Genomic DNA, 24,575 nt, shown 5'->3' with positions numbered 1-24,575 from the left:
TGAGTAAATAACTTTCAAGCTGAACTTTAGTTTGGACAGTGTAATCAGCATTCTTAAAAAGGGTATGAAAATATTTGATTTTCAACCTGGATTTTAATGGTGTGACCAATGGGCCACTACCTCCTTCAAGAGTTACAATATTTTTGTAATTTATAGAAGACCTCACAATGTAAGCTTTGGGATGTGCACATTTGTTAAGGTCATTAGTTGCCAGTTCAACATTTGTATGTTTGGATGGGATTTTTTTATTTAGTCTTAACCTTAAGTGAAATTTATGTAGTGTAAAATATTTTATTATATATTCCTAATTCTTGAAGTGATTCTTGCAGGAGCACTTTAAATTAATTGCAGGGTATAAAATAGAATGATTTGAACATTCCAAAAGTAAAACATTACAGTAGTAATTTCTGCTTGAAGTAGATGAATGAATTAATTTATCCTGTATAGTAAAATGTTCTTTAATTTTCTTGTATTACCTGGTAAAAGCAGGAGTTGAACAGTATAGGAAAGTTAGAGGTAAAGAATATGTTCGTGTCCATGATAACTGTATTCCTAAATAATGAATTATCTGATACTACAGTTAATATTATAGCTCTGTGAGTTAGAAAAAATAACATTGTTTAATGCTGTCTGCAGCATTCCCAACAACAAATTGAATGCTGCCTTTCTTATATGAAAGACAGTTACTGTTCATCCAGTGTTTTAACTTACTTTGCATTTAATTGCTTTATTATCAGATCTAATCAATGTAAACAGCAGAGTTATTTATTATGTCTGCATATAAATGAAGCTAAATATGTTTTTAAGCTATGTTTGCCAGATGTAGCACATACAATGAAAACAGTGGAAGTCCCAGTGCTGAGCCATGAGGAATACCATACTACTATCTTCTGAATGTAGTTATGAAGTACAATTATCATATTTCAATGTCAGTTATTAGAGCCCAGCATAACAATTAAGCCTGTGTGAGATAATAGTGTGTTCAGCGGTTTTAAATGCTGTACATAAATGTAAAAGCATAATAAATGCAGCTGTCAGAGGATACAGGATTAGAATGTCAGTGACAACAAACCGTGAGGCTATTTTTGTAATGTGACCTAGATGATACCAGACTAAAACTTTAATAGCTTCTAGTAATCCTGTGAGGCTACACCCTTGTTTACCACAGTACTTTATTCCATAAAGGTCTGACAGCAGCCACTTTAAATTTACTAGGAAGTGTCTCTGTTATTCAGGATCTGTTGATAATGTGCTGCGAGTATAGTACCGTAGATCCCGGAATATAAGCTGACTCAGTATATTAGCCGACCCCCTTCTCTACCTACTAAATTACATGTATTTGCCGATGACTGGTATTTAAGCCGACCCCCTTCTCCAAGCAAAATTTTCTAAATTTCCTTAAAGTGTCTCATTAGGCATATTTATCATGTTTATCGGCGAGAATTTGAGACTGTCGGCATTTTTGTTGGAAACCAGGAAGTGATTGCAGAGAAGTTTGGTAAAATGAAGCCTTTGTGTTAAAACTATATACGCAAATACGGTACATCGGTGGGTGGATTTCCGGAGACTCGTTATAAATTTGATTAACTTAAATACGCAATACAGTGGACCCTTGACTTACGAACTTAATTCGTTCGCGAAGCCTAACCCATAATGCGTTCCGAACCTCCCACTGCAACACTTACATAACCTTTTCATAATAAAAAAAGGGTTGTATAATATGCATAATTTACCAAAACACGTGACCGCATCCGGGTCGTAACACAAGATGTTGATCGTAAATCAAAACAAAAATTTTTATTTTAAACTTCCCGATAATTTATTTTAAACTAGCAGAATACCCGCGCTTCGCAGCGGAGAAGTAGTGTGTTAAAGAAGGTATGAAAAAGAAAAGGAAAAATTTTAAAAATAACGTAACATGGTTGTTAATGTAATTGTTTTGTCATTGATATAAGTGTTGTTGTCATATCTATCTATCTATATATATATATATATATACCCGCGTTTGGCAGCGGAGAAGTAGTGTGTTAAAGAAGGAAAGAGAAAGAAAAGGAAACATTTTGAAAATAACGTAACATGATTGTCAATGTAATTGTTTTGACACTGTTATGAGTGTCGCTGTGATATATATATATATAGCAAAATACCCGCGCTTTGCAGCGATGTCATGTGTTAAAGAAGTTATGAAAAAGAAAAGGAAACATTTAAAAAATAATGTAACATGATTGTCAAAGTAATTGTTTTGTGTATTTGGCGGCAGCGTCACGAAGTTGTTTTCGGTAGCTGCATCAGAAAATGTACCACAACGTCTGACACGCCTCCTTTTTACTGCTTTCTCACAGCTTGGATTGCTACTGTCATATATATATATATACACACACACACCATACATACATACATATATATATATATATACACACACACAGTGGAACCTCGGTTTACGAGTGTTTTGCAAGACGAGCAAAAATTTTTAATAAATTTTGACTTGATAAACGAGCGATGTCTTGCAATATGAGTAGTATGGATACACTTTGTCTGCTGAGCGTCATGTGATCACAACTGAGCTGATGGTGGTGCTCGCTCGCTCCCTCATCGCATCTTTTTCTCTCTCTCCTTATCTCGCTCGCCCGCCCGCCCAGTGGTCTTTTTCTCTCTCTCTCCTATTCTTGCTCGCCCAGCGCTTCTCTCTATTTACAGCGCTTCTCTCTCTCTTCTTATCTCGCTCGCCCACCGCCTCTCTCTGTTTACTACAGCATTGTGACTGTGTGTGCGCTGTGAAGTGCGAGTCCTCATCTTGCTCAGTACTTTAACCACACTAGTTTATTCAGTTTGAAACAGCAACAGCGCTGTTATTTATTGCAGCGGGATCTTTATAATGTTCCTTGATCTTTTTGGATGCACTTATACGGCGAACTGCTACAGCGCTGGGAGACTGCGATTGCTTTGGGACACTCTTCAGCGTGTCGTCCGTTGGGTGGAATTCCACATGAGTTTAGAAACTCACACAAGCCATGATTCTTTTTAAAGGTAAATTGCAGGTTAATTTGTATTATGTATTTTACTTTATATTTTGTATTAATCCTTTTTATATGAATAGTTTTGGGTTGTGGAACGAATCATCTGAATTTCCATTATTTCTTATGGGGAAATTCGCTTTGATATACGATGGTTTTGGATTGCGAGCACGTTTCCGGAACGAATTATGCTCACAAACCGAGGTTCCACTGTATATATATATATATATATATATATATATATATATATATATATATATATATATATATATATATATATGTATGTTTGTATGTGTCTATATGTGTGTGTATAGGTTTGGTGACTGAGTGCAAGGGAAAAATAATTAATTATAGTCTATAAGTTATTAAACAGTAAAACATTAACGTTTTAAGAAGTACAGGTACATTGAAATTATATTTTCTATGTGAACGTTCAAATTTGTGCCTCTGGTAATGTGCCTTACCGGCATTTAAAGAAAATTAGTTTTGTGTCCTCTGCAGTGTTAAGAGAGAAAGGCTTTGGTTTGGGATAAAAGGAAAAAGGTGTAAAGAAAGGAAAGTTGCCTTTTCTTTTATATAGTATAGAGATGTGTTCGCTGACGTTATGATCGCCTTTTGGGGACAGTCGCGGTGGGTCTTGTGTAGACTGGTGAGACGTCCCCGCCATTAATCGGCTGTGATGGCACTGTCAGTCCTCCACTCCTGTGCGTGTCTTCATAATCTGAGCTGAGGACCTCATAATCGTATACGTGCAAAAGAAAGTGTGAATCGCCTTAATATTATTTTGCCGTGGTGTAGAAAAGGGGTCCCGTGTTTGCACTTGTCTGGGCTATAGCGCAGGGGGAGGATGAAAAAAATGAAAAGTGCTCACTTTGACTTAAGGCAGAAGCACAGTCAGCGTCTCAAAGGCCGGCACAGCTATGCACGCGCGCTGGCTGCTCGACTTTTGCTGGGCAGGAGACCCCTTTTGTACACACGTTCATGATATCAAAAGTCTCAGCTCTTTGGAGGTCATTCATATATATATATATAGCAAAATACCCGCGCCTCGCAGCGGAGAAGTAGTGTGTTAAAGAAGTAATGAAAAAGAAAAGGAAACATTTTAATAATAACGTAACATGATTGACATTGTCATGAGTGTTGCTGTCATATATATACCTGCCTAAATAAGTCACCCTCGCTTTGCTCTTACTTTTTTACCGTTCATTTAATCATGGCTAGTGGCGGAAAAATTATAAAATGGAAGGAGGATGGCTTTACCAAAACAATTATTGATGGCGAATCGATTATTCATAAAGCTTGAATTGGTGATCTGTTTTCTGTATTAACCTCATATTTTTCATACTTCTTCTCAAACTAAGGTGGTGCGAGGGTAAAATGAATCGGGATGCGCTGATCAATGTAATCCGTGTACCAGGAAATCATGCATTGACAAAAGCTCCCTTTGCTTGTAATGCAAAGTGTGATTAAATGCATTATTTTTAACGCGTATGGAGCACATGCATCAAGCTTCTCAGCTGTGCTTGTGCTAAGAAAAGGAAAGATTTTAAAAATAACGTAACACGATTGTCAATGTGACCTTTTGTAAGTAGTGCCTGGAGGATTCAGTGTGGAGAAACTCTAGAGAGCGTGTGTATTAACTTGTGGATTTTTCTGTGAGTATTTGGTGGCAGTCTGACGATGTTGCTTCGGAAGACGGCGTTAGCTGCGGAGCTCAGCTCAGAGCGAAATGAGATGAATGGGAGGGCAGATGATGACGTGACTCCCCCACCCGCCTTAACTGTCAATCCCCCACAAACACAGTCTCTCGGAATTTGCATAAGCACACCCCTTCACCTACAATTTTAACTTAGTTACAAAGTGATCAAAACTCTCGTTTATATCCTGCGTCCTCTCATTAAACTTGTATCCCGCATTCCCTGTGGGCATGTGAAACGCCAGCGTAGCCTGTCTATGAACTTAATTTAAAGTTTAAGTTTACACCGTGCTTTCTTTCCGAGGTAGCAGCACTCATGAATATGGTAGTATATGTCACTCGCTCGCTTCTTATTGGTTCGCTGCCTTCTCAATTATATAATGCATGTTTTCTTAAGCGCTTTTTGGAGGTCTTCCTGGTTTTCTACGCACTACGTTGACAGTCAGTTCACGTGATTACGTGGGGTGTGATGATGTCACGAAACTCCGCCCCCCACGTCTTTCCAGCTCAACTCTATTACAGTTAATGGAGAAAAATACCTTCCAGTTATGACCATTAGGCGTAGAATTTCGAAATGAAACCTGCCCAACTTTTGTAAGGAATGAGCCTGCCTGCCTGAGTGAGTGAGTGAGTGAGTGAGTGCTTTGCCTTTTATTAGTATAGATTTTATTAATAAAATCAACAACTAAAATACTTTTTTGAATAAATTCTTTATTTAATTTAAAGTACCGGCATGCAAAGTTACTTCTTCATCTGAAAGATGGCTCTGTGGTTTTGTCATTATTTACTTCCGTATTCATCGGCAAAACCGGCACTGCGCTGGAAATCTTGAATCTGAAACGATACTCGTTGTATAAACCGACCCCCAAACTCCAAGCCAAAAATCTGGGACGAAATTCTCGGCTTATATAACGGGATCTACTGTAATTACATTTTTCACAAACTTCATTGGAACCAGGTGTTTTGTCTTGGTAGAGTATTATATTGCTCTACTTTCCCCTTTTGTATTATTAATATGTAGCCTTTGTCAGAATGCCTCTAATCTCACAGATTTACCACTGTTTATAAAGTATTGTACTATATAACTTCTCCCCACCTTCCCTTCTACATCTATAACCTCAGGCAATTAGGTGTAGTAAAAGACAAGGAGGAGTTAAGTTACAATTTAAACAATGTATTATTGGTAATATTCATAAATAATAATATGCAAAGTACATTTGAATATTGGCAACCATACAACCTGATAAATGGTGATGTGTAGTTTCAGGCAGCACACGGACTTGCTAGTTACTTAAAATGTCTCGTTAAGGCATCATTTGATGGTCAGCTTTCTTTAGAACAGGCCACATGCCTGTCTCATTATGGCTGCCAAGCTGTGCTCTTCATTGTGTTGTCCCTTTCAATTCATGGTGTGAGATGGTCTTTCATCAGTTTGGTAAGAGAGTGAGAGAGAGCTGGGTAAAGCAAGCAAATTTATAGGTTTTCTGTCCAACCCCTACAGCCAATAGGACGTCATAGTACTTAAAAGCTTTTGATACAAGCCAATTCCATACAGCCATACTTCAGACCAATGTGGGGATAGAACACCTTCACACCTGCCCCCAAAACCATATGTTAAGGTAAAGCTTGGCAGTTAGGCAGCCTGGCTTTGTGTGGGGGTTGACTGAGGGACTTTAGCAGAGAAACACTTGCCAAACTTGTTTGAGGCAACTACCCCCCAACGCTGTTGTAAAATTACCCTAAGGGGGGGAAGGGGTTATTAAACCATCAAACCATTGCTGTTATTATCAATAATGTAACACTAATATTACATTGTTTTGTCTAAGTTACAAATAAAGACATACAAACTATTTATCATTGTGTATGCAAAATTTCACATCACAACACCAGGTTTTAAGGGACAGAAGTTTGTTTTCATTTCAGTAATCAAAGTAGAACGTCCAGTATACAGAACTTAACTACTTTAGAACACACAAACAGTTTGACCACAACACTAAATGCTTGTAATGATTTTGATGTCTGTAGTCTTACATGGTTTGTTTTGTCTTTATGAAAGATCATAAAATTGATTTACACTACTAATTTAAGCTTGGATTTTGCAATGGCAGTTATCAAAATAACCATAGTTTTAACAGCACACAAGAGTTGTTTAATTTTTAATCTGTCTAGGCATACTCTGTGAAAATGTAATTTTGTATAGTTAACAGTAGTTTACCATCAATGCTTGTAAATCAAACGTTATTCCCTGGCTGCTTTTGACATTTTTTATTGGTCTAAAGTGTAACTGTTAGCCGTCATGTTAATACAAAGTTTCTTTACTGTTAATATTTAGTTGTGTAAATCCTTTAGTAATGACTGTGCAGTGGAGTAAACAGAATCATTTTAACTTTTTAAAAAATATTTTACTCTTTCTTGTGAGGAAATTTTGCTAAAGCAGAATTGCATTGCAGATGTTGTATTGGTAATTAAAACAGTGTCAGTTTTCAAAAGCTTCACAGAACTCTTTAGCTGCTTCATTCAAACACCTCTTTCAGTTGTTTCTTGAAAGACTGTTGCTTCACAAACACGACTGGACAAAATGTGCCATAGTCCTAGTACAGTATTCTCATTCAAAAATTTAATTTAGCATGAGACCCTTATTTAGTTTTTCTTTTCCTTTTCATAATCTTAAATTAAGTGATTTTTTGCTCAGTTAAATTTACTGTTAATACAATGTTAATTTCCCAGTGTAGAAAGCCATAATGATTACTTATTCAAGTTTTCTTCAAAGTTGGTTTTACATTTATTATGTGATTTCACCATTTAATTGATGAGGATGAGATTGAAGAGGGTTAGATAGCACTTGCCACTGTCCAGTGGGTATGTGTCTATAGCTCTCATTCCCCTGGGCTCCCATCATGATTCATAAACAGTTTAGCTTGTTAACTTAATAACCAGCTCTCAAATTATTTCATGGGTTTGTTTTACACTTACTCCACAGGGCAACAACAACATGTTTTGTAATGTTCATCCTTAGCATTTTAGGTATGCTTATTAATCAAACCTTTTATTAATAAAGTAGTAATAATGTTGCAATCCTTTTGTAGTATCAATTAGTAAATCCATCATCTGATTTCAGTGCTTATAATATATGCATTTACTCCTCATATGTTTTTTAACTTGATAACAGAACATGGTTGGCGGTGGAGAAGTTGATGAAGACCTTGAAAGTGAAACAAAGGAGGAATGTGAGAAATATGGAAAAGTTGTTAAATGTGTAATTTTTGAGGTGAGTTTTAAATTTGTTCTATTGGGGATTTTTTTCACTTTATGTAAATATATATGATATTTTAAACATGGCTATTGCTTACATTTATGTTGGAGAGGAAAACATATATAGCAGGGTATTAAAAATTCTCTAGAATTGTAGGAACCAGCACATAAGAGCTTCATCAATCAAAGAAACTGACTGCAATAAAACATACAGCTGCTTTGACCTGCTTGAAACAGTTATTCAATCTGTTTTTATCAGAGTCATGTTGTTTAGAGAAAAAATATTTCAGTTTATTTTTATAGAGAACTCTTTAGTAAATACAGGTTTGGAGTGCTTACACAAATTTCCAAATATAATGCAACTATAATAAAATATGTTATTATAAAACACAGCTATAATAAAATACATTATTATACAACCTTTTTAATATATATTCATATAGCTAGCTAAATCAGCAGTAATGCAAAGGTTAGGTTTCATAAAAATGCTAATGTTTAATTTATTTGGTGTTGAAGCTGTATTTAGCATTTTTTACTTCAAATGTCAACAAAATATGTAGTTTTGTCAGGAGTGTCCAAACATTTGCATGGAACTGTATACAACCATGTGTTGGTTACCTAAATGTTTTTTTATATAGATATCTGGAGTACCTGATGAGGAAGCTGTAAGGATATTCCTTGAATTTGAAAGAGTGGAGTCTGCAATAAAAGGTAGTGTACGTACTGTAAAATTTTGTGACTGAAGTTTGTTTGGCATTTGTTGACTTACAAGAGTTTTGGCACCCTTGCTTAAAATGTCTGTTACAATGAGTAGTTAAGTGAGCAGAAGATGAAATGATCACCAAAAACCGTAAAGTTAAAGACGACACATTTCTTTATTTTAAGTAAGATTACATTTTATTTCCATCATTCACAAGTACAAAATACCAAAAAAATGAAAAGTGCCTGAAGCAAGAGTTAGGGCACCCAACACGGTGGCAAGTATCACAGATTATAAACACTTTTTTTGTAGCTAGCTAAGAGTCTTTCAGTTCTTACCTGGGGTATTTTTGCCCATTCATCCTTGCAAAAGCCTTCTAATTCTGCAAGATTCTTGAAGCATCTTGCATAAACTGCTCTTTTGAGATTTATCCACATATTTTCAATCATGCTTAGGTCAGGGTACTATGAGGGCAATGGCAAAAAGATGTTGAAGTATGTTTCGGATCATTGTCTTGTTGTAAGACGCATCCTCTTTTTAACTTCAACTTTTTTACAGACGGTGTGATGTTTACTTCCAGAATTTCCTGGTATTTATTTGAATCCATTCTTTAACTTCAACTTTTTTACAGACGGTGTGATGTTTACTTCCAGAATTTCCTGGTATTTTATTTGAATCCATTCTTCCCTCTATAAGTAGCATGTTTTCTGTGCCACGGGCTGCAACACAAGCTCAAAGCATGATCGATACACCCCAATGCTTAATTGATAGAGAGGTGTTTTTTCTTTGAATTCAGCACCCTTTTTTTCTGCAAACATACCTTTGCACATTGTGGCCAAAACATTCCATATTGATTTCATAAATCTGCAGCACTTGTTTCCAAAACTCTTCAGGCTTGTTTAGATGTTCATTTGCAAACTTCATGAGCTTAATTTTGTGACTAGATCACAGGAAATGTTTTTTTTCTGCTGACTCTACCATGAAGGTTGTATTTGTTCAGGTATTTGCTGCACAGTAGAACAGTGCACCATCATTCCAGTCTGTTAAATCTTCCTGATGGTCTTTTGCAGTCAAATGGGGTGGGGAGTATTTACCTTCTAGCGGTCAAATGAGCAGTTCTTTCAGAAAGTATTCTCGGTCTTCCAGACCTCAACTTGACCTCCACCATTTCTGTTAACTACCATTTCTTAATAACATTACTAGCTGAGGAAACAGCTACCTGAAAAGGCTTTGCTACCACCTTGTAGTTTTCGCCTGCTTTGCGAGCATCAATTTTATTTTTCAGAGTGCTAGGCAGCTGCTTAGAGGAGCCCATGGCTGCTGATTGTTGGGGCAAAGTTTGAGGAGTCAGGAAATGTATACATGTTTGCAATTTAATTAAACTAGGTTTTCTTAATGAAGACTCTGAACAAGCCATACATAGCCCAATCAAGCCAATTAAGGTCTGAGACCTTGGGAAAAGTTATGTGAGACCTCAAATATCTTGGGGTGCCCAAACCTTTGTATGGTGCTTCTTTCCTTTTTTTTGACTGTACAATTGTACAAAACAATGCACTAATCTTGCATCAAATGCTGAAATGAAATGTGTCATCCTTAACTTTATCCCTTTTGGTGATCAGTTCATCTTCTGCTCACTTCGCAGTAACAGACATTTTAATAAAGGGTGCCCACACTTTTACATGCCACTGTGTATCCTTGTGCTCTGGTAATTAGTTTTTTACAAGTGCAAAACTGGTCTCTTCCTGTTCATCACTAAAGTTGCTGTTAAGTTTTCAGAATAAAAACACCTGTCTGTTTAGGAATTACAGGTCATACAGTGAATCTAAAGGAATATTGTGAAAATGCCTAATGAACATTTTATGGAATTTAGAGAAGCAGTGATAAAAATAGAATAGGAAAATGGTACAAAGCAATGATCATAAAGTGCAGTGAGTGCCACAGCAAACCTGGAGCAGCTTAGCAGTACAAAATATCTGTCTTTGAATGACTAAGTGTGGGTCTTGACCTGAGTCCATAAACAGCCAGTCTTAATGTGCTCATTTACAACAATTATATGGCATAGTATGTTATTCTAAGGTTAAGAACTAACAGACCACATTTGAAATGCAACAACTTTGTCAAACACTTATTAAATGGTAAACTGAAAGATGTGTTTTAAATGTAATTGGTTTTTATTTATTTTTCTTATGAATACTGAACACTAAAGTGCTTTGTAAAAGTGCACTCTATACATTTATGCTTTTTTTAAATAAAGACTGACTGTGATTGATATTCTCTAATTGCTGCAAGGCTTTGATTCTCAAAATCAAAGTTCTATTATACTTTAAATTATATTATCTGTTTACTGAAGAGCATTTTAATGGTTTGCTCTAGGACTGTCAAGCTGAAACATAATTCATATCTCTCTATTATAAAAAAAAAATCTTGTGACGAGATGTGATCTGGAAGAGAGACAGAGAGGCAGAGACACTTTCACTTCCCGCGACATGATCAAGTCACGTCATACTGACATCCATTGGAAGCATGTTCCCGTGAGACGGTGACCAAGGCAAGGAAATAATCAACCCGGAACAAGTGGAATTGAAAACCTTGCAGGTCCAAACGGGCTCAGAAATAAAAGACAAAGGCAGGTCCAAACATACACATGCAGAGCAGGTTACACATTATGACAGCAGTGGAATTCGAAAGGCTCAAAACAAACCTTGGTGCAATACACACGCAGAGCAAGTTAAAAAATATGTCTGTACAGTAATCCCTCGCTATATCGCGCTTTGACTTTCGCGGTTTCACTCTATCGCGGATTTTAAATGTAAGCACATCTAAACATATATCACAGATTTTTCGCTGATTCGCCGCTTTCTGCGGACAATGTGTCTTTTAATTTAGGTTACATGCTTCCTCAGTTTGATTGTCCAGTTGATTTCATACAAGGGACGCTATTGGCGGATGGCTTAGAAGCTACCCAATCAGAGCATGTATTGCATATTAACTAAAACTCCTCAATGCTATAAGATATGCTTCCCGCGCTGTGCTTGTTTGCTTCTCTCTATCTTTCTCACTCTCTCAGCCTGACGGAGGGGGTGTGAGCAGAGGGGCTGTTTGCACTGAGGACACCGACGCTCCTCTACAAAATGCCGGTTTATCGTGGTGCTTCTGTATACTTAAAAGCATGTATTGATTTTTTGATTGTTTGCTTTTCTTTGCGCTCTCTCTGACATTCTCTGCTCCTGACGCGCTCCTTTGAAGATAAGATATGTTTGCTTTCTTTTAATTGTGAGAAAGAACTGTCATCTCTGTCTTGTCATGGAGCACAGTTTAAACGTTTGACTAAAGGGTGTTATTTCATGTATAGAGGGCTCTAATAATGTTAACAGGGTGGGAGAGTTTATAAGGGCTTAAAATATATAAAAATAACCACACAAACATATGGTTTCTACTTCGCGGATTTTCACCTATCGCGGGGGGGTCTGGAACGCAACCCCCGCGATCGAGGAGGGATTACTGTACTACAATTCGAAGGTGTCAAACAAATGGAAATTATTACTAGGTGAAATAACGGACCAGCAAAAAGAGATTGAATGTATGGAAATAGGTGATACATCGGAAGTATGTAGATATTCTAAGGCTGGACAGCTTACGTCGGAGACTTGTAGATTGTCTAATTCATGTTGCCAGATTGTCTAATTCATGTTGCCATAAGGGAAAAGTACCATACGCTATGAGAATCTGTGTTTCTGCAACAATTACAGCTACAAGTTTAATTTTGAAAAAAAAAAAAATACACTTTGGTCAGGTGTATATTTATGATCACGAAGAAGCGATGCAATATAGAATCGAAGAGTTAAACCATCTGATGTAATAGAAATTATACAGCCAATAATGGATACAAATGCATACGCACTTAACATGAAAGTTATCAGCAAAACATGGACAAAGAAATTATTTTGAATGTCTATATGAATCTGAAAGATCACAATCGCATTTATAATAAACCCACACGTGAGGAATTGTCAGTGATAATACTTTCGAAAAACGAAGATATCAAAGACGGAATAGATATTCGTGTATGTCCAAAGGCAAAGCATGATTCGTCATGTATGTCAAATACATCGCCACATGCCGACCCTGTTCTCTTTCCTTTGCTTTTATCAGATGGCGAAACAGGATGGTTGTACAATATGAAACAAACGCATTCAGAAAAACGAATAACACCCACACAATATTTCGGGTAAAAGTCCGCACCTAATCATCTCTTCTTTGTTAAATCGAATCACACTAAACTTAGAATGGAACCTGTGCACGGTCTCATTGATCACGTTCACAATTCAAATATCAATAGGTCAGAAAAATTCAAAATAGATAAAGCAGTAATATTACCATCATCATATCAAGGTAGTCCAAGAGCATTTCAACAGTTATATCATGATGCAACCAGAACTATCGGTCGGCCAGATTTCTTTATTACAATGACATGCAATCCACAATGGCCAGAAATCTGCAGTTTCTTGAGAACAATGCCACCGGCTACATCAGGCTCTGGATATTCCCACTTTTATAAGTAAATTGTTTTATCAGAAAGTCTTATTTTTATTTAATGAATTTGAAACGGGAATATGCCATTCATATTAAAACATTTACAGTTTCCCGTGAGAATAGCTTTTGCAATGACATTTAACTAATCACAAGGACAAACATTTGAAAAAGTCGGTTTATTTATAAGAGACAAAGAAACGATATTCACTCACTGCCAGTTATGCGTTGCATTATCATGCTGTAAGACCAAACAAGGAATCAAAATTCAATGTGATCTTGAAGAATAGTTCATTCCAAATATTGTTTTTACTGAAGTTCGAAAATAAAAAGTGAACATAATACACATGTAACAATTCCCATGAGAAAAAAAAAAAAAAAACACTTTAAATTTTATTTCCACAGGACCAAACCCGGGGGTTGGCAAGTGAAGCCCCCTAGTGTATTAAAGAAATAACATTCAAATGTAAAAGAATGGTTATTTGCTTTACCTCACACTAATTTTGCCATAGTGTTACTCCAGACTTGCCATGCAGCTGTGCTGTATTTTACAGATCTGGGTTCACACATCACTTCCATGATTAGCCTTTTCAATACTTTCAATTATTAGCTAGTTATCATCATTATTATAACAGACAGCCTTTTGCTTTGTGAACACACCCCTTCATAAAACTTTACTGTCCTGCTTTGATCTACTGTTGCACTAAGAGCAGATCAGATATCGTTCTTCTCCTGATTCTGTTTTGATTTTACACATGAACCTGAGTCCTGACTTGGACAGAACTTTTAAATATCTATTGCTGCAAGTAAAAGCTGGTTTCCTTTATCATTAATGACAATAAAAACAATTCATATTTTAATATGCTTTTTTTTATTATTATTATAATACATTTAATATTACCCTTTTAAAGAGGCTTTTTCATTGTCAATAATGCTCATTTAGTTACTTTAGCTAATACACACACATCTGCGTTAGCTCATGATTTGATGCACATTGCATCAAACAATGAAATGTAATTAAAACTTATGCTCGTAGCATCTATATTCCATTTTTGTTGCATCTGTAAATGGATGGCTAAGAGAAACTCTGTTTACTTCAGACCTGAATTTTATTCTTTTGACCAACTGCTCCCACATGTAGCACTTGACTACGTAACACGCTGTGAAATATCAAGCCATGCCCAGCATAATTGATCTACTTAATCACAAACACCCCTGACGCCAATTGTTCCAAATTGGTGTCCTGTAAGGGGGAGGGGGAATGTATAAAAACAGTTGTGATTTCTACATGGTGAGACCAAAATCTATGCAAATGCCCCAAATTAAAGTCTACAACATGTACTTTAATCACGTCTGAATTGTTTGATTTGTAATTTTCAACTATGGAGCAGAGGGGTAAATCTAGGAAAAATGTGCCTTTATCCCAAACCTTATGGAGGGCACTGTAAACGTGTAGCCTTCAGCGTTAGAACTTTGTTGCCTTGTATGGCCTTCATGGTAAAGCTATATTAAGACATAGTGAAAATATGACTGGTGGTAAACTGGAAAATTAATTTTTGATTGAATGATATTAAAATTCACATTTAAAGCCGATTTTAGTTTCTTGCTACTGTTTTATGATACATAGTGCTTATACCAATGTTAGGATTTACGGTTTGCTCTACTTTTAACTTAACTTTCCATTATTTTTCATTTTGTACATTTATTCAAGATTTATTTTAATTCTTATTGGTTGCAAATTTTAGTTTCCTAGTTCCTCTAATGTAAACTGTTATTTCCATTCATAAAGCCTACGTCAATTTCACACAAACATTAGGAAGCTTTTCTTCACACACAGATCCATAGACACATGGTATAAGTTACCAAGTATTGTGGTAGACAGTAGAACTTTAGGAACTTTCAAACTGGACTTGGTGTTATTTTGGAAGAATCAAGTGGATAGGACTGGCAAGCTTTTTGGTCTGAATGGCCTGTTCTCATCTAGATTGTTCTAATGTTCTGATTTGTATATTGCATTTGATCTAAACCCTCCAAAACTTTGTAACTGTATAGGATTACAAATCAAGCATTACATTCAATACTGGTAAAAACTGACAGTTTTACAGGATGTGCTACAGAGCAAAATTATGTTTATGCCCAAAATTTCCATTATTCAATTAATTACCTGTTTGAATTCAAAAGAATCCAGTTTCCAGTAAAACTTTATTTTGCAGTGACCATCAACGGACGTTAAGGTCAGTCAATAGGAAAAGCAGGAATTGATCTATATCAAGAATATTTTTACTCATGGACAATTATATGTTCAAGAGTAAAGAGCTTGAGTGAGCTAAAAAAAACCTACACATATCACATACCAAAAACTAACCCTAATTAGTTATTACATAATACTTCTGATATGCTGTTTCTGAATAACCAGTGGAACTAAAGCTCAGGCCCATTGTTTTAGAAACTTTTCCAAAAAACGCTGGGTAACACAGCTAGTGTATATTAATTTTTGATCAACTATGTAGTTAAAAAAAAAAAAAATCATAATAGACTACAGGTTGTCTTTCATGGTATACAAACAAGTTGATGAATGGATCTAAGTGGATGTGTGTGCATGAGTGTGTCATGGGATTATTTGCTACCTTTTATGCTTATGTGACCCTACACTGAATATAGCACTTTCAGAAAATAGATTGATAAACTAAATTGGGATTCATTGTGACATCTTAAGAAGTGCCTCAAAAACTCTGCTGAGTCCTGGTTTTGAAAGTTTAAATTTACATTCAGTTTAAATTTGTACACTCATCATTTGTCTCTGTTGGGATTTCGACAGGAGCCCTGTTTTTTCTCCTACATCTCAAAGACAGTTGTATTAAGTTATTTGGCATTTATGAATTTGCCCAGTATGAAAGTGTGTGTCCTGCACTAATCGGGCACCTTGTCCATAGTTGGTTTGTGGCTTTATTTCAGTTCAGCTAGAGTAGGCACCTGCCTGTGTGACCCTGAATTGGACACGTGGTACAGATAATGTATAAGTGAAGGATGTTTTTAAGTGCCTGCAGTTTGTTCTTAATCCTACAACAATGAAAATAACTCACCTTGCTATATTAAAGTGTGAGTTTATGGGTTGAAGATGTTACAATCACAATTTTAAAGACTAATCCTGATGGATTAAATTCTGCTCTGTGATCTATCACATTGATGAGCAGTCACCACAAACCTTTCATTTTGTGAGAGTAAAATTCTGTAATTTAGCCAATATGGTTTTGTATATTTCAAGTAAAAATAAGCATCTTAGCAGAATATATCATATATTTATGTTTTTAATTCACACACTGACACACAAAGTTCGGTGAAAAGATAGTATCTGTAGCTGCACCTTACAAGTGAAATCACATGTTTAATTAACCTTCTCTAATAGTTTTAATAAGAGAAGCACTCTGACAGACAAGCAGGATCAGTATAAAAAAGATACAGACAGATGGTGAGACTGAGTGACCACACTGGGGAGAGAGAGAGAGAGAGAGAGAGAGAGAGAGAGAGAGAGAGAGAGAAAGTCAGATACGGTAAGAAGGCTGAATGGAGAAAATAAGCAGATGTGAGAAAATGAGTAAGCAGACCCTGTCCAACTTAAAAAGCTCTTGTATTTCTTTGTCAATTACAGTATCAACTGACATTGCACACAACCCATAGATCTTGTTCGATTGGCATTAAAGTGCCATGGAAGATGCTTGGCTCCCATTTATAAAAAAAACAGTGCATTTGTAAACCAATTTATCTAACCCACATTAAAAATGAAAACAACTGAATTTAAATTAGTGTTTGATCAGCCAGTGAATTAATAGTTTATAACTGGAGCTCATGGCTACTGAAATCAGTTTGTTGTCTTTGCAGCTGTTGTTAATTGTTTCCTAACCATAGCATGCTGAACTACTTTTGCATGTTAAGAACTTTTTGCATTATCCTGCACTGAATTAATTGCACACCTTTGTATTTACTTCTTTAAAAATAAAGCAAAAACTGCATACTTAAGACCCTTCAAAACTTCAAATGCATATTTGCTGATATATTAGTATGTGAAAAGTATCATCATTTGGTTTGAAATCATTTCTTTGAATTTAAATGTATTTATATTTCTTTTTCCAGCTGTTGTTGACTTAAATGGAAGATACTTTGGTGGACGTGTGGTCAAGGCTTGTTTTTACAATCTTGACAAGTTCAGAATTTTGGACCTTGGAGAACAGGTGTGAGCCACACTTGATTGGGTCACTAAATTACCGGGACCATACATGACTTAATTTATTATTATAGAAAACTGATACACAGAATGAAGGAAGGAAAAACGTATGTCAAAAAGTTGATATTTTTTTTTATTTTTGTTGATTTAAAAACCTTTCCCAACTAGGAGACAGTGCTAAATAATAGTGGGTATGAGTGAATTTTAAAAGATTGGCTAAGAAATGGCACTGTTCTTAATTACATATATTTTTGAAAGTTACCACCTTATTATTGAAATGTTAAAAAGGTTTAAAATACAGATACCATATCTTGGAAATTATATGTGTAGATTTATGGGAGGCTGATAGAAGTTCCAAAAATAGATTACATGCATTTCGAAAATCCCACCCCACAGAGTGACAGAGATGTAGGCTAAACAATTGAGGCAGTGGATATACAAACCCAACAAGCTGGGAAGCATTTTAGTTGTATGTTCAAATTTTACACGGTAACTTATCATGTAGAGGCTCACATGGAATTAATAAGATATTTGAAAACAAAGATATAGTGATATTTTAGGACATGACAGGTAGGAAAAGCTTTGTTTATTCTATCAGTCTCTTTTACAAACAGCAGTTAGTCAAAGTTCTCAAAATGTCTGAAACTTTAAAATGTGTTTTGTTTGTTTTCATCTTTGAATTTATAAAATAACATTTCTTTTGGAAATGGCTATCATTTTGCATGACCATACTAACAGTAGAAAAAGTGAGAGTATAAATGACCAGTACTTTATATATTACTTTGCCCTTCTTTTTTTTTTTTTTTCTTCTCTTCAATGCACCATATATCTTGAGAGGTTAAGTGTCAGCTTAAAATAGTCACCTTCCTTCCCCTATGGGATGACTGTGTGTATTATTAGCCTTGTTGAAAGGTGATGCAAAGATATTATGTAACAACTATGTAAAACACAAAGGGAGCTTAAAATTATCCCAACCTTTAGACCTTTTTAAATTTCATCTGATAATTTGTTTTCCCCAGGGTTAATTTTGTTTTAAAGTCACAATGGATTGAAAGGAGAATATTATTACTGAAATGTACTGTTACTCTTTCATTATGCAACTTCAGTTACATCGTCTTCATATAGAAGTTTGGAAAGAGAATTCTCACGTATTCTGGTTTATGTTCATTAATTATCTCTGTATATGAAATGATGTTAAATTTGTCAGAGGTGATTTGGACAATAGGTCCAGTACAAACAGACATTGGTGATCAGTTTTCTAAGTGTTTATTATGTATATTTTTCTTTGTTATTGTTTAGTGTTGGCAACAATCCTTCATAGTTCACACATGGCACAAAATGTGTTTATTCAAGTTGTAATAGTACAAGACTTTTGAAAAACTATGTATTTTTAATAAAAAAAATCTTACTGTAAAAACTTCAATGTATTTCTTTATTTGCAGCAGAGCTATTTCTTCAGTAGTAACAGTGGACTTCAGCAATCATGTCTTTACTGAGGGAAAGATGCAGATTTATGAAAATATTAGGATAATTTTTAACTGTTTTTGGTTTTAATTAGACATTGAATAATAGCATGGTGGCACACAAATTCAGCATTTGAACCCCATTTCCAGTCCTTGTTCGTGTGGTTTTTATGTTATCCCATTGTCCGTGTGTGTTTTCCTTCCTCAATTGTAGCCTACATATCATGGTTGTCTAGTATCTTAACAGAGCTGTTAAAATGTGCCAGCCCCATCTGATTCTTTACATTATTGTATGTTTTCATTGAGAATATTATCAGATTTTCTACCACATCCTAATATTATATTTAAAAAAATCCCCTAGTAAGCAGTTAACATTAAATTTTAAAGAGCTTATATATAATTTCACTAAGTTTATCCAGTACTTAATCTCCTATTTGGGGGGGGGCGGGGGGAGTTTGACATGATAGCTAGATGAACCAACTTTAGATGCAGTAATTGCAACCCAGAATTTACAGTAGTTATTGTTCACTCTCTTGCATCAATGTGGAGGAATTATTTATATTAAAAAAAGTGGTAATGCAGATAATTAGACTGGGCAAATGTTTATTCACAGAGCTGTAAATGACCTCCTATCAGCCACCAGCTATGTTCTCTTCTACTTTGTTTTTGGATCAAAGTATTGAAATGCCTTGCATTCTTCTACATTCCTTTGAAGAGGAGATGCTTATTTCTTTGTATTCACTGCAGTTAAATGTTACGTGTGACAGGTGAATGCTTCTTTGTATCACTTCACATGCAAAAAATCCTTTTCTTGTGTCCACATTTCATTTCTTTTAACTTCAAAAAGTTAAACGTAAAAGGGCTTTGCTTGGTGTAAACATATTGACTATATACAGTGGTGTGCAGAAGTATTCAATCTCCTCATGATTTTCTGCATGACAAAAGATTTGTACACATACAGCGGGGAAAATTAAGCATTGAATGCATCAACATTTTTCTCAGTAAATATATTTTTAATGGGGCTACTGACTTGAAATTTTCACCAGATGTCGGTAACAACCCAAGTAATCCACACATACAAAGAAATCCAAATAAATAAGTCAATAAATTAGGTGTAATAAAGTGGAATGACACAGGGAAAAAGTATTGAACACATGAAGAAAAAGAGATGCAAAAAGTCATGGAAAACCAAGAAATCAGCTGAAGTCCTAATTGATGGTCTATAAAAAGATTTCTAATTACCAAGGTGTCACACAAGAAGTATTTTATGATGGGTAAAGGCAAAGAGCTCTCTCAAGACCTTTGTAACGTTACTGATGACATTGATTACAGATGTATTTCTAAACTGGAAAGAACATCTTTTCAGCATAAACTGGCCACAACCAGGTGCTCCTCGCAAGATTTCTGACAAAGGAGTCAAAAGAATAATCAGAAGAGTTGTTCAAGAGCCAAGGACCACTTGCGGAGAGCTTCAGAAAGACCTGCTATTAGCAGGTATAGTTTCAAAGAAAACAGTAAGTAATGCACTCTATTGCAATGGCCTCTATGCACACTCACCACACAACACTCTACTACTGAAGAAACAGTATGTTGAAGCTCGTTTAAACTTTGCTGCACAACTTTTGGACAAGCCAATGAAATATTGGGAGAATATGTTCTGGTCAGACAAGACCAAAATTGATCTCTTTGGATGTCATTGCACATACCATGTTTGGAGGAGAAATGGCACTGCACATCACCCCAAAAACACCATACTAACAGTGAAGTTTGGAGATGGGAACATCATGGAAAGGTGAATGGAGAAATGCACCGGAATATTCCTGATAAGAATCTGCTGCCATCTACTGGGATGCTGAAGATGAAATGAAGGGGGACATTTCAGCAAGACAATGGTCCCAAACACACAGCCAAGGAAACTCACAACTGATTTCAGAGAAAGAAAATAAAGCTGCTAGAATGGCCCACTCAATCACTCGACTTGAATCCAATTGAAAATCTAGGAAAGAACTAAAGACCAGAGTTCATAGAAGAGGCCCCCGGAACCTTCAAGTTTTGAAGACTGTTTGTGTGAAAGAATGTGCCAAAATAACACCTAAGCAATGCATGCGACTAGCTTCTCCATACAGGAGTTGTCTTGAATATGTCATTACCAACTGTTTTATCTTGGTAGAGTAATATATATATTGCTCTACTGTCCCCTATTGTATTATTAATATGTAGCCTTAGAATACCTAATCTCACAGACTTACCACTGTATATAACTTATCCCCACCTTCCCTTCTATATCTATAACCCCAGGCAATTAGATGTAGTAAAAAGACAAGCAGGAGTTAAGTTACACATAAAATAATGTATTACTGATAATATTCATAAATAATAACAAAATGCAAAGTACATTTGAATATTGGCAACCATACAACCTGATAAAATGGTGATGTGTAATTCAGGTGGCACACAGACTTGCAGTTACTTAAAATGTCTCTAGTTAAGGCATCGTTGGTGCTCAGCTTTCAGCCACATATCTGTTCAATATGGCTGCTGAGCTGTGCTCTTCATTGTGTTGTCTTCATCATCACAGGTTAGCAAGAGAGATGCTTCTTCCATCATATGTTGGTTAGAGAGAGATGCTTCTTCATCATATGTGGGTCAGTCAGAGAGAATGTGGTTGAGCAAGTACATTTATAGATGTTCTCTCCAATTCCTAGAACCAATAGGACATCATGGTACTTAAAGGCCTCTGAGACAAGCCAATTCCAAACAGCCATATCTCAGACCAATGGGTGAAATAGAACATCTTATCTCCTGCCCAACCCCAAGACCATATATTACACTAACCTGGCTTTGTGTGGGGGATGGGGGAAAAGACTTTAGCAAAGAAATGCTCATCAAACTGGTTTAAGACACATCCCCCAAATCCTGTCGTAAAATTACAAAGAAAAGTCGTAAACATGGGGGGGATAAACAAGAATGCCTCTCACCAAGGTACCACTAAATTACATTGGTTTGCCTAAATTATAAATAAAGACATACAAAACATTTATCAAGTTATATGTAAAATCTCACATCACAACACCAACAAAGGCTTTTCTATTAAGTATTAAATAAATTTCAATGGGTTTGCTCAATACTTTTTCCCTGTGTCATTCCACTTTATTACAAATATGTTAATTTATGGACTTATTTGTTTTGATTTCTTTGTGTGTGTGTGTGGATTACTTGGGTTGTTAAATCTGATGAAAATTTAATGTCAATAGCTCCATTAGAAATATATTTACTGAGAAAAACATTGAAGCGTTCAATACTTATTTCCCCCACTGTATTTATCCATTCAGTATTTTTAATGTGATCTTTTATGGCGTAACAATATACAATTTCCAAAATCAAAATAAACCATTTTCTGTAGATATTAAACTGAAGATGAAAATCTCAAAAGTTAGTGTTTGCGTATTTAAACCTCTGTGCTTTGGAAGCTCTAGTTTTACACAAATGACAATCACAAATGACACTAAGGTGACAGTCATTTGACCATAATTAGATACTTCTTGTGAGTCCTATATAACTCTCTGGAGATACAAACTTTGTAAAGGCAATAGTCTTTGTTAGACAATCACTGCAAATATTAAGACAAATTGGCAGTTTTGCTGATGTAAGAAACAAAGTCATTCAAATGCACAAGGCAGAAAATGGGTACAAAAATATTGAAAAGTTTGAATATCCTTTTAAACACTGTTGAGTCCATCATCAGAAAGTGGAAGGTTCATCACAGCACCCAAACTCTTACTAGAAGAGGCCATCCCTCAAAACTAAACATCAGCAAGACATTGACTGGTGAGAGAGGCTACTAAAATTTCAACTGTCACCCTCAGAAGTCCGCAATGCTCTTTGCCTGAAACTGAAGCGAAGGTGCATGGGTCCACAATTTCAAGAGCTCTCTGTAAAACAGGCCTCTGCGGGAGGGTAGCAAGAAAGAATCCATTACTTAAGAAGGTCCACATAAAATGAACGGCATTTGATACAAAGCACAAGAAAGACTTAGTTAAGATGTGGGAGAAAGTTTTATGGTCAGATGAGACCAAATTAGAACTTTTTGGCCAGACTTCAAAGAGGTATATGTGGGATAAAACTAACACTACGCATGCCTCAAGAAACACCATACCTACAGTGAAATATACTGGTGGCAGCATCATGATATGGGGATACTGTACTTTGTTTCATGTGCTGGGTCTGGGAATCTTGTCAGACCTGTAGGGACAATATATGGACACAAATACCGCACAATATTGCAGGGGAACTTATATATATATATATATATTCATCTTTCAACATGACAAAGACCCAAAGCATAAGGCCAAAACAACGCTGGAATGGCTCAGAAACGAAATGGTGAAAGTTCTGGAATGGCCAGGTCAAAGCCCTGATCTTAACCCAACTGAGAAACTGTAGCACTATTTGAAAATTGCTGACCAGAAACACCATCCCACCAGCATAGAGGATTTATATACATTCTTCCAAGAAGAAAGGGGAATAATCACTCCTTGAACAATGAGCAAAATGGGTACATACTTACCCCAAAGGAATTAAGGCTGTTATTACAGCAGAAGGGTTCTTGGTAAAGTATAAGTGTATAGGGCTTGAATACTAACACTAGCTTTTGATTTTTTTTAACTATTCAAAATATCTACTGAAAATGTTTTATTTTGACTTTGGAAATATATTGTTACAGCATAGGAGTTCACCTTAAAAGTACTGAATGGATAAATATGTGTACAATGAATTGGTCATGCAGAAAACTGTGATGACTTTCAAGAGGATTAATTACTTTTGCACACCATTGTAGTATGTGCATGTCATTTGTTTAGTGTTCCATTTAAAATCTGTTACTGTGCAGTATTATCCAGCTTTTGATCATTATTTTAAGTGAAAACAAAACAAGTTTAATAATAATTAGTAATAAACAGCAGCTAATAATAGGAAAAGTTAACATCAACATGGAATTAAATGTCAAGCCACTTTTTAGATAAACATTGTAACCCAAATATAAGAAAAGAAAATGTACACAATACATTTATCAGTTATACATAGAATTCCAACTGTGAATGTGTTCTTTCTTTAATTAAAATGAAGGACATCAAAAGTCACCACACCCTTCTTCACATTGCCACTTTTGTTGAAGCCGAAATGAAAATGAATCATGTCAGTTGTCATTTTCCCCTTTAACCATCAATATGTATGTGTAAAATTAATTGTTTTAGAAAAAGAAAAACTCAAAGCAAAGAATTTTTGATGCATTGGTTGCATTAAGTATGTACATCTTATTATTATAATGGGATGGTATCTGTGTTCAGATTAAACCAGTCACATTCCAAAGGTAATTTTCCCCAAAGTGACTCTGTTTAGCCCTAAAGAAAATGTTTTTTTTTTCTTTAGGATGTCCCTGAAGTGTTCTTGATTATTCAAAGGCACAGTCAAGAAAGTGATACCAAACATTTTTGAAGGCTTTACATACACCACAGAATTTTGTAAAATCCATCATTAGGAAATAGAGGAAGCATTGCACCACCACGACATTTCTGTAAAGCTGAAGACAGAGCAAGGGAAAGCTCATCAGAGAGGTTACAAAGAAGCCAATAGCCAATCTTAAAGGACTTACCACTCATTGCCCACCCATTCCTTACCAGCTATAGTAAGACAAAAGCCA

At 35.6% G+C, this 24,575-nt stretch overlaps 1 protein-coding gene across 1 annotated transcript in view; it reads left to right on the top strand.

Moving 5' to 3' along the window:
* The window catches only part of rbm17 (RNA binding motif protein 17), a 54,934-nt gene extending 36,117 nt beyond the window's left edge, over positions 1–18,817 (top strand). Inside the window, exons 11-13 of the mRNA XM_039761333.1 lie at positions 7,880–7,978; positions 8,601–8,673; positions 17,324–18,817. Of these exons, the coding sequence (XP_039617267.1) occupies positions 7,880–7,978; positions 8,601–8,673; positions 17,324–17,427 (276 nt within the window). The 3' untranslated portion in view covers positions 17,428–18,817. The remainder of the gene's footprint in view (positions 1–7,879; positions 7,979–8,600; positions 8,674–17,323) is intronic.
* The last annotated feature ends 5,758 nt before the right edge of the window (positions 18,818–24,575 follow it).

The sequence above is a fragment of the Polypterus senegalus genome, chromosome 8 (genome assembly GCF_016835505.1).
Source record: "Polypterus senegalus isolate Bchr_013 chromosome 8, ASM1683550v1, whole genome shotgun sequence".
Taxonomy (NCBI): Eukaryota; Metazoa; Chordata; class Cladistia; order Polypteriformes; family Polypteridae; genus Polypterus; species Polypterus senegalus.
Note: the sequence above shows the minus strand (reverse complement) of the source record. Positions and strands in the feature narration are given on the sequence as shown.